Here is a 12,211-nt window from a genome sequence, read left to right as displayed (position 1 = left end):
TAGCTGAAAATGGCAGTTTCTCATCAGTAGGAAACTGTACACCTGTATAGAAGTGTATGAGTTGAAGAAAGACTGAGGTAGTCATTTGATGCATTTGCCTTTCAACTCTGGAGGCCAAAGTTCAAACTTGACCTTGGGTGAAGTGAATTTGGCGATCTCAGGCTATTTGTCTGCATCCTAAAACTGCTCCAGAATTTGTCCCAATTGATTGAGTCTTTTTAGAAGGGGCTAGGCCTGGATTATCAAGAATGTTCTGAATGAAACAAAGGGGCCCAATCCCATGTCCATTCAAGTACATTCACGTACATGGGAATTGGATTAGGTCCCATGTAAGTGGTTCCATTGTCTGCTTACAGGTGTATTTAGTCATAATTATTTTGCTTCCTCACTTTCAAAACTTAAAAAAAAAAATGGATTTCTAAGAATTTTCTTAAGAAATGGCAATATTGAGTTAATTGTATCACTGTTCTTCACATTTGTGAATGCTGTAGTTTTTTGTTTTGTTTCGTGTATGAATGGGAAAAATTAAGTGATGTTAAATATTTTGGACATGGTTTTCACAGTGATCAGAAAAGGTCCTCCATATCTTAAACCTAATCTGTAACAGTAACAACTGTTACACAATCATGCTTTAAGGTAAATTAAAAACTAAATTGTGATATTTCATTAAGAATTTGGTTTTTACTGCTTGAAAATTGAATTTAATGTGTACACTTTAAAGGTACAATTAGTGCATATGCAGTTGTAATTTAATTTAATAATTTTACTATAACAATTATTGATAAACTTTTACAATTTATATGTTTTATCAGTAGCACAAACAAATACATGAGCCACGGTTATTCTGTTTAACAGGTACTGGTAAAGGCTTATTCTAGATTCCTCTTAAATAATGTGCTGCTGGAGTTTACAGATGTTTTTATTATGAATAGAATAGTCTTTTATGAAATTTTGGAATCAACCCTTTTCTGCTTGATTTATAATTTCCAGGGAATAGTTTTATATTCTTTCTCAAACTTCAAGAAATCTGGCATCAAACTCCAATAGTTTAATTGCTTGAGTTATTTATGGCTAAATCCCCAAAGTTGCTCAGCATTTAAATCTCAAGAGAGTGGATTTTATACTAAAAGTCCTTTCTTCATCCGATTGTTGTCTTTTATTCTCAAGGGACTTAGAAACAGGCACCAAAAGATGGCTTTATTCTAAGGTGAAATTTTTAAATGCCATATAATAATTTTCTTATTTAATAATCTACCATCTCTATAAATCATGTAGATGTAACACATTTCAGCTTCTTGGATTGGTTGAGCTTGCCCAACTATAGAGGTGTGTGTTTAATGTTCACAAGAATTCAGATCATGGCACATGAAAATATCCAGCTGTCAAATGATTTTTAGTCCTTTGTTCTCATTAGGTTATAAAACCATGAAAATAAACTTTAGAAATCTCCAAAATAGCAACTGGACCTTCACCAACCAAATCTAGCATAGCACTTTAACCATTAAGATAAAACATGCCTACAGTTACATGTTATTCCATTTTTCGATGTAAATTACATGTGATTTAAAGTCTAGTTTCATTATAGGGAGAATTGCCTTGCAAAGTGCATTAGAAGGGTCGGATTTGTAAAGTGCTCTAACATGTTGTGCTGTGATTGCTGGCGTACTCCAAAAGGTACCTAGTTCATGTTAACATTAGAATGTTTTACAAATCATATCCTTCTGGCGTCCTTTAACATGCCATGTAGACAAGCCCCAAGCCTGTTCTCATTTAGTAATCATAAACTAAAATATTAACAATAGTCTATATGCTATATATATGATATAACAATTTATTCTTCCCATAAGAAGATTTTAGGCACTCAAATATTCATATTTCTATATGATTCTTCTCCAAAGTTTCACAGCTATGAAATCCAGAAGTAAAAAGAGCGTTCCTCTGTTTTGCAGTAAAAGTAGATAGGTACAAAAGAAAGGCTTCAAGTCTTTTTAAAAGGTTTCATATTATTTTCTCACTGTAATGATTTTGTTTTCCAGACGCATTTCTTTGGCCAGTCCACGCCAGATTTTCAAAGCTTCCAATATGACCCAGCGGTGGCAGCACAGAGAAATTTCAAACTTTGAATATCTGATGTTTCTAAACACCATAGCAGGTAATGTAAACTCCTTCAATTATCTGCTTCAGAAAGGAAAATATTAGTGGATCAGTTACTGGTAGCACAATCTCTTCAGGACATGAGGATAATGACTCAGTGTTAGATTCACTCCTTTGTGTAAACTTTCTAAAATTAGGCCTTTCCCAAGCAGTTTATATATAATACTTTTTTCAAATTACAATATTTCAGTGTTAATCCAGGTTCCCCTAAAATGCATTTTCTTTATAATCAGAGGAAGAAAAGTTTACATTGAACTGAACTTGAACAGAGTAGCCCAAAGTGCAGAAGGTCCTGGCAGTAGTGGAAAGGCAGAGAGGAGATAGTGGCCTCTTTGCTGTTACCATTCTCTTTTCAATACTCACAAAACTATCTAGCTCTACCTATGACAAAACAGGCTCACCTAATCCCAAAGTCTAAACATGACTGCAATCTCATGTTTGCTGATGAATCATGAACCTCAGTTGGAGAGACTGAATGTTCCCATGGGCAATAAATGTCATTGTTATATGGAAAGGGTTTGCCAAGTTCACAACCACGGCAGTGTTGGGAGGCCAATCATCTCCTCCCACAGTTGATTTATTCCTCAATCAGGGAGCTGATCTAACCCCTGCTCTAGTGTCTGAAATCCTGCTTAGCTATGCTTAGTGTATGCTTCATTTAGTATATCCCATTCCAGTAGATTCCAGCGAGGCCTTAATGCAAGACACTATGCTGAAGTAAGTTGTCGGGGATAAAAGAACAGCACATCATTAGAAGAACACAGGCTGGGACAGCTGTGTGGAATATTATTTTCCCAAATATCTTGCTCTCAAAGCATTATGAAACCCCTCAATTCCCTCACCATTATATGTGGCTTAGACTACACTGAAAGACCTGCTAGCATAGCTCTAGATAATACGGAAATGATGGCTAGGAATAAACACCTGAACACCTACATTTCATAAATCAATCTGGCCATAATTAATCGTTGCCTCACAGATGCCAAGATGCTGGCAGCTTTTATAAATAAGATGATTGAGGTGATTTAATTGCAAGCTTGCCATCCAAATGAGATGAGTTGAACTCTTTCCTGAGGCAAACTAGCTTGGGATCCATGACACAAATTTTGTGCATCCAGTGAATGATTTCATGGGCCAAAATCGTTACTGCTGAGGAAAGGGTTTGTAATGCAATATCGAGAGAGCAAAGTGAGGTAGTGGTACCTGTTGTTTAAACTAGAAGGAGTAAAAATGATAATGTTATGGAACAAAGGGAAGGCTAAATTATTCATGTTTGGGGTAGCAAGACTCTCTTTACCTTTATTACGCACACACCTACACCCATCAGGCAAGGTGGCATTTCAAAAGGCCTGAATCTGGAGCTTGGCTATGGACTTGGGCTATGCCTGTCGATAAGAATGGGCTCTGGAAGCTCCAGTATCCTGACCAATGTAAACCTACTTCTTCCCGAGGCAGCCAGGAGGTGGTACTGTGTGAAGCATCCCACTCTGCAAGAAAGAGATTAACGAAGTTGAGAGAGTTTATAGAAGAACAAAAATAATTTTCAGGGGACTTTGAAGGGAATGATTAATAAGGAAATAGTAAGAGCTATATAAATATATAAATGTGTAAATTTCATTAGGAAAAATATGTAATGTGGTGTGTTTGTGTTCTTGTTAGGGGTAATGGGATAAAACCAAGATAAGAAAATTTAGGCTGAGTATTAGGAACCATTTCCTGGCAATGAGATAGATTAGGCTGTGAAATAGTCACCCTGGGAAAGTGGTGGAAACTGTCACTTGAGACTTTTAAAAGAAAACTGGACAAAACACTAAAAAATGTGTTGTTGGAAATAATCCTGCACTGGCAGGAAGATGGTTTGAATTATCTAAATTTTAGGATTCAATGAAAAGCAAAGACTATAATTTCATGATATATAAACATAATAACATATCTAAAACTTTGCAATGTATCCATCAAAATGAGAACTAGAAACAATTTTGGTAGCATATTTTGTTTTCACCAGTTTAGTCCAACTGATAGACTAAATTAAGCCCAAATGTAGAAATGAAACGTAAATACTTCAGACCACATTTTCCAGTCTAAGTTTTTAAGTGTTCATATGGTTAGTGGAGAATTCCCTTTATGCATGTGAATTTTCTGATGACAGACAGTTGGTGGATGTGACTTTAACTTGTGCCAGTGTCATGCAGCTCAAAATCTAAGATCTGCACCTCTCCCTTCTCCAGTGCACCCAAGTGTTGCACAGCTGGGATGGAGAATCTGCCACTTTATTTCTATGCACAAAGGTCATTGGCCTTTTCTATTCCTATAGTCAGTTCAGTTTAGAGAGGCCTAGAAGATTAGATTATAGATCTGTACAAAAAATAAAAATATATATAAAACTGAATGCATTTAACTGTCACTTTTTATAGCGTGCAAGAGAGTTGACAATTAAAGTTGAATGGACTGCAATATTTAAAATGGAATACTGGCAATCCAATAAAACTTTTTCATATCCTTTTCAACAAAGAAAATTCAGACATTGCAATTGTAAAAGATTTATAATAAAAAAGCATTTCTTGTGGTGGTTATCAAATGATATAATAAATCATATCTCCAGGGTCAGTATTTTGTTTAACTATTGCCTTTAAATAAAGTGTTGTTTTGGTTTTCACCAGGACGTACTTACAATGACTTAAATCAGTATCCCGTATTCCCCTGGGTTATCACTAACTATGAATCAGAGGAGTTGGACCTTACGCTTCCTAGCAACTTCAGGGATTTGTCAAAGGTATTTGTCATCAGAGATATGTTTTCAGTAACTGTCACACTAGCTTAAATTTTTTGTACATATCTTTTTCCATGTTTGTGAGATATATTAGTATTGCTAAATGTGCAACCATTAGCCAGAATATCATATTTACACACAGGTACTGCTAATAGGTAGAGGACCAACTGTGTTTTATGGGAGAATGAGTTATTGATATGCATATTATTTCTACTGATGATATTTTAAGACTGTTTTTAATAGAAGATGCCTTCAGTTGTAGAACATACATGCAATTAGTTTGAACATTTTTTAAAGTTAGAAACACCAACAGAGAAAAGCATGGATGGTAAGGATTAAAGATGAGCCAAGTCCGTTCATTTGGTTTTTGATGAAAATCCCTTCTTCTTAGTAGGTAGATCCTGTGATGGTGTTTTGCCTTAAGTATTTCCTGGGTCATGTCCTTATTCTCAGCATGTAAAAAGACTACTTTCTCTGTCCCTTTGGGTGTCCCCTTTAGGTACCGTAAGTACCTACTATAATGAAGTTACCCTTTTTTTCTCTCCAGAGACTGAATTTTGTCAATTTGATATGCCTTTCTTCATACAACTCTTCCTCCATACCCATAAATTAGTCTTGCTGCTTTTTTTGTACTTGATTCAAACTGTTAAGGTATTCTTTCTTAAGTGAACAAATGTGGGTATGATATTGCATTTTGCAAATGTGATCTCATTAAGCTTTATACAATGGAGTCATTATCTCTCTTGTTTTATATTTGCTCTCTCCATTTATTCTGCCTCATGGACTATATGATTTATTTGCAACTTCCATACACTAGACCTTAACTTCCATATGGTAGTATAGTATTCTAAACTGGTTTTCTGTGTGTCTTGGTTTTATAGGACTGACTCAAAATTCTAATTTTATTTAAATTTCTAGTGCATTAGTTTATTGAATGTCTTAGTGAGATCTAGATAAAAATCATCCCATTATCCACTGCCCTTCATTCAACAAAATTTTATCATGTCATTAAAATAATTCTGTCAGATGATTCTGATCATAACCACTGCTGGATATCACTTAATTTACTTGTAGAACAGTTAGTATGGTTTGCTCCCATTATTACATTCAGAAATTTACATTAAAAAGTAAGTATTGAGGGATTCTGTGAGGTCTTCCCTTGTGATTTCGTGTGCACATATGAGCATTGCTGGAGTTCTAGCTGGTGAGATGAGTGTGTGTCTAAATTCTAACTTTAGCTTGCTGATGTTTATATTCTGTAACATTTTCCTAAATGTGAAAGTGTATAAATATTTTACAGTAAAACTTATTGGGAAATATTTCTTTTATTACTCCCACCTACAATGCCAAAATCATACACTACTGCCAATTTGGAAAAATACCAACGGGAAAAAATGGTCTTCAATTATGACACTCAGCAGTCTCAGGGATGGATTTAAAATGGCATTCCACAACTTTATTAACATTTTAACTTTAAGCCAGCTCCTCCCCCACCTTTTCATGATCCTAAATATCAGATATTTATTTGGGTTCAGTGTGCTATTAAAAGCCCATATGTAATACAAATTATTATTAATAATAACAATGCCATATTAGCAGCATTCAGAGTATGCCCCTAACTGCTAGGATTTGCCTATCTCTTAATCCTCTGTCCTTCATATGAGGAATGACAGTACACATAAGAGGTGTACTGCTCCCAATTAAGGTTTCCTTTTTGTTCCTAGAAGCTAATAGGGTCCATGAGTTACCACATAGGTTCTTACTCACGTTTACCCTGGGAGCTGGTGCCTTTGAGCCTCTGACCTGCACTGGATAATAGTCAGAAGTTACTATTATGAACTCAGTTTATCAAATTTAGTACTTTAAAACGGCTATCTTTTTTTATTCTTTATTAGTCTACAACTGGGCCACCAGGGAACTGCAATGAAGGCAAAGCAACTCACCAGACATCTTGTCAATCTTTCTTGGAGGGAAAAATTGCTTCCAGATCCCCAAAATTGGTGATGTGGAGCAAAAGGCAGCCATTTTGGGTAGAGGAAACTGGTTAATTTAGTGGGAAAGTTGGAGGAAAAAATGGTAGTTAATTGCAACCCTGATTTCTTCAAATATATATTCATCACGATGAATTTTAATTATATGGAAAGTGTACAGGAAAAGGAACCAGTCAGCTGATAACAAAAAGAATCTAAAAAAGGTGAGAGACACAGGAGAAAACATTTTTAAACATCTTATTTTTCCTTTTATCCTATGTTGTCCTGTTTTTAGTTGTTTAATTATTAAACAATCTGCTTGAAAATCTCAGAAAAAGTCAGGCTTTGCCCACAGCTTATGTGCTGTAAATTTAGGGAGGATGCACTCTGTTCTTTGTACAAACAAAAAGGGAGGAATCTTTCAAGTGCAAAACTAAACCATTCTCAATTTAGAGGCAATATTGTGCTATTATAATACTAATCAATAATCTCACATAGATTTTTATATTTTGACAACTCTTTTGAAGTTAAAGAATCAATATTTTTGAAGGAATTTTAGTTGTGGAAAGAATCCATCTGCAATGTAATAAACACTTTATTGTTGATTTCTAGATGAAAAACTACCTTAAAATGGAATTGATTATGAGTACATATTAAATGAAGGCTAAAAATATTACAGGGATTTTGCAATTATTTCAGAACCAACCTGCATAAACCCCAAAAATTGAGAGCTAATGGTACAGTTAAAAGAAATCCAAACATATTGAGGTAAGAAATGCAGTTAAAGCACTGAAACAAGCTTAATTCTGCACTGTAGTGATGCCATGCAATAATCATGTGATTACGATTAAGCCATTTTAAATATTTTAGATTCCTGATTAAAATAAATTGACTTTTAAAGATGCATTCGATTTTTATCATATTTTCCCTTAATTATATCACTGTAGTGCTCCTGCCTCAGTTTTACCTGCCAGTGTTGTGAACCTAAGAGCTACTTATGTCAACTTGCAAAGGGCACACTCAACACACTGTTGTCAAAATATTTAGCCATACAGTGACTTGTAAGGTGTCATGTAAAAACTGGTGGCATCATAAATATCATTGTGTGATGTATGTACATGTTGTGAATAAAGTTATGTATGTTTGCTGGAGATATGTTTTGGAAGCAGTTGATAAACAAGCCTGTCCTTGACAAAGGAATGTAGATTTGTCTGCCTGACTTGATTACAAGCGAAGGACAATGAAAGAACATTTACATCTAGAGTAAACAAAGTAGTTAAGCCAATTGAAAAAAACAAACTGACCTGAGGATGAGAGAGGGACTTGATGCCTGAACAAGCAGCAGGGGAGTGGAATTTTGTCTAGAGTTACTTTTCAAAGAATACATTTCAAGGGGTTTCTGTACTTTGAAGAAAAGGGACTCTCCTGTTATCCGTTATCCAGAGGACAAAGAAATCAGCACCTGCTGATTCTGTCAATGGTGGATCCTACTGCCTGAAGGGCTGGACATGCTCATAGCTTGATGTAAGTGAGAAGCTGCTTAGGGAAAAATTGCACTTGCTAAAGTTTGACACTAGACAATGTGTGGGTGGGTTTTTGTTTTTTTGTTTTTTGGGTTTTTTTGGTAACTATACCTGTCTCTCTTTTTCTCTTGCTTAGTATCACTTAAATCTATGTTCTTTATTAATATACTTATTCTTAGTTTTACTATAAAGTATCTCAGTACTGTGTATTAATGCAAAATGTGTGTCCTCAGCTGGGCTAACAGGCCAGTGTGTGTGTGTACTGTATTTTTGGATGCAGTGGACTTAATTTCCGTGAGTGTCCAGTGAGAGGGACTGGATATTATAGAGAGATGTCTCAGGGGAGCTTGAGAACTAGAGTTCACTGAATGTTACCTACAAGGTAAAGTTTAGATAGACAGAGTCTTGAGGAGATTGCTGGTAAGGTAGATGGACTGGTGTATTAGGGAGCTGTCATATAGTTTAAGCTCCAGCAATGCTTTCTCTTGCTAAGGTGGAGAAATGACACAGTGACTTATTCTGGGTTCCATGAGGCAAGTGTTACAAGTGTCACCGCAGTCTGCAGTGGAGCCAAGATAAAAGTGCCATGGGAAACTTTTCAAGCACTGAGAAGTGACAGTTGGACATTAATCTGTCACTCAGAACTCTGGTGCATGCGATCAGTCTCTCTCATACCGCTGAGTTGTTACAACCAACAGATTATTTTCATGCAAATTAATTGCAGAGGAAAGGGTCGTGATTGGTTGAGTTACCTCTGATGCTAGAAAGGCAAATGCAAGAATTATATGAGCCTCTCTGTAGGCTATATAATCGTACAAATTGATACCAGTCATTATTAATTTCTTAATTATAACCTAATTTCTTCAAATATAACATATGCTCAATATTTCAATTAATTTTAACTATATGGAAAATGTGAAATGTCTGTTGTTCTATTGTTAAGATACTTTGGCGCAAAGAAAAGACTGGCAAAGATACTAAATTTTTTAAATCAGTTTTTAATTCATAAACTAACAGTTTTACTTGTAAATTCTCAGAAAATTCATTTTGTACTTAAAGTACTATAAATTTGGGAAGGATAGAGTGTATTTTTCTTAATAAAATAGAAGTTGAATCTCTGCATTTAAGTGCAAAATGGAACTTATCCTTAAGTATGGTATCATGACCAGTGCTTCTATAACTGTGGTCAGAGAACTGAAAGATCTCATTTTATTGTCATGTGTCCATCATGCTTACTTAAATTATAGTGAGTCCACGTTTTCCAATTCAGCATTTGAATTGGAAATGAGCAAGGTTGTGCCTTCTGAGAAACTTTTTTTTACTTTTCCAGCACAAAAGTATTGTAAAGCTACCCAAATTGGATAGCTAAGGACTTCTCAACTATGGAAAAATCCTTAAGGAGCATAAAGTCAGCACAGTCAGTCACTATACCTCCAATATAGCGGGATTGTATCTGAGGGAAGCGTATTCTGAGAATACACAGCTATTGTCCCTTTGGAGGCTATTACGTGCCATTGCAGCTTAAAGCAACCCTAAAGCTGCTCTAACTTATGCTGGGCACTATACTAGCCCCCATCACTCTTAGGGATCACTCTTGATTATGCATTGAGTGATGGTATGGTCTGTTTACTTTTGGTGAAAGTGATGTTGAAGATGGCTAAATATTTTTTTAGCCATGGGTAAACCAAAGAATTCTCTTCCTGGTTGGATGGCCAAATAATACAAGTCCAAAGGGAAAGGTGTACTAGACATACCTCTTAACTGTCCTGGCATAAGCATTTGAGACTATTTTAAGAAATAATCCCAAAGGATAATAAAACAGATAGACATGCTATCTAGGGAAAATAGTAACGTGTTGATTAAAAAAGAAAAAGTAAAAGTAATCTTGTTCATGTTGTAAGCCCACTTTCAGGCAACATATTAAATTCTTAGTAACGTTTTACCCTTGAGTGGTGATTTATTGCCATTGTTTCCCATTCACTATTTGGATAGTGTGTGTATGTATATACCTAACATGCATCTTCCCTTACCTATCAGTGTTTAACTGCTGTTGATCAGACAACACTTCTTTATCTGTTAAATTTTAAGTGCTGTTTCTGATGAATGCCAGTGCTTTTGATGTGCTCTGCAACAGATACAGCAAGAATGAATATGCCATCTATATATTATAGATGCAGTAATTCAGTTCTTGGTTGCTGTATAGATGTTTCTAGCTGCATGGCCCACATATAGGTTATATTTTGAACCTTTTCTTTCTCTCTGGTGGTAGGTTCACAGTAATTGATCGAACAGCATTAACCAGCAGCATATTGTTAATAACCACTATTGTAATGGAAGATAATATGGGAGGACAGTACCTTATGGATCTTGCACTACATGTCATTCTTTTAATTTTGAGAAGGAAGATTAAAAATCAAAATATAAATTAATTTTTACTATTATGAACTTTTAAGCTGTAAAAGACTTTTGAAAATATTTCAAGTTATGGGGCTCTAGTAACATTTTTCATTTAACATTCACGTGGTTTTAACAAATACAACTTCAGAATGTTTGTAGTTATTTTGATACAGAAAAAAAGAACAAAACAAATAAAAATGCAAGCTTTGGTCAAAGGTTACCTGAAGAATGGATATTTTGGACCTCTTGTACACTGTAAAAAATGTATTGGTCCACAAGAAGTTATTAATTACCTTTTTTTTGTTTTGTTTTGTACATCTACACTATTGAATTTACAGTGTTAGTCTGATGAAGTAATGCATTGAAATAATTGTAATTTAAAATGTGAAATAATATATCGGTCAGTGAATTTATGTTCAAAACAGTTTGATTTTTTGGCACTAAAGTATGTATAGTACACTGTTTATATTTATTACCTATTATATCCATGCCTAAATATAACTTTAAAAGTTTATCACTTTGATTGACAAACCTAGGTGACGGCCTTGTTTATATATTAACTAGTTCTGCTCAGTTAGTACAGATTTAAATAACTGCAATATATAGGTTAAACCCACACTTTATATAAGCAGCTTCTGATGACATTGTTTTGAACATCAGTCACACAATGATAAACCAAAGCAACTGAAATGGATTGTGGTTAATATTACTGTCAGTGTTGCAAATACTCCTGACAAATACCAGCAACATACCACCCGTCAGTTATCCCGCTCCAACTTGAGTGTTTATTCCTTGAGATGTGGTTATGGTTAGGAATGAACATTACATATTTTACTTATAAGCAGTACATATTTTATTTATGTAGCATATAGTGTTTTATACCAGAATGATTCCCATCTTCTATACTACTTCCATCATCCAAAAGTACATTTTTTCCTTTTCCTCATTCAATTCAGGCAATAAATTGTGATGTGCCCCGGGGCTTGGGATAGAGAGAGAATATAGAAATAACTACTACTTGGTAAATTCTGAGATACCAAAGGAGGACTTTTTATGGATGAAAATCCACCCTAAGTGTTTTTAAGATCCTTAATGCACAAGTAAGCTGGGCTGTTGATAACTTCTTTATGTGTAAGACTTTTGTAAGACTATAAATTTACCTCATTAGAGGAGGATTATTAAAACTCTCTTGAATCCTCATCTGTCTTCACTTCAGGTGCATGTGTACATCATAACGTTTTACTCTTTATCATTTTCATGCAGTATGGGATAAATCATCTTATTTAGATATCTGCAATGTTTCTATTTTATAGTGGGTGCAATAACTTCTGTTCTATCCAACTGTACAAAAGCAACAAATAGCTTGCACATTCAGTGAACTGAGGTGTTTAATTGGT

The 12,211-nt window shown here is 34.9% G+C and overlaps 1 protein-coding gene across 8 annotated transcripts in view; it reads left to right on the top strand.

The window, feature by feature from the left end:
• The window catches only part of LRBA (LPS responsive beige-like anchor protein), a 551,104-nt gene that overhangs the window by 366,035 nt on the left and 172,858 nt on the right, over nt 1-12,211 (top strand). For 7 of the 8 annotated variants that reach the window (XM_065597797.1, XM_065597794.1, XM_065597798.1 and 4 more), the window contains exons 43-44: nt 2,037-2,152; nt 4,815-4,927. In XM_065597797.1, the coding sequence (XP_065453869.1) occupies nt 2,037-2,152; nt 4,815-4,927 (229 nt within the window). Of the gene's footprint in view, nt 1-2,036; nt 2,153-4,814; nt 4,928-6,819; nt 8,046-12,211 lie in introns of those variants that run through there. The other variant, XM_042850260.2, reaches the window with a different exon arrangement.

This window comes from Chrysemys picta, chromosome 5 (genome assembly GCF_011386835.1).
Source record: "Chrysemys picta bellii isolate R12L10 chromosome 5, ASM1138683v2, whole genome shotgun sequence".
NCBI lineage: Eukaryota > Metazoa > Chordata > Testudines > Emydidae > Chrysemys > Chrysemys picta.
The sequence above is the reverse complement of the archived record's forward strand: the minus strand, read 5'-3'. Positions and strand labels throughout refer to the sequence as shown.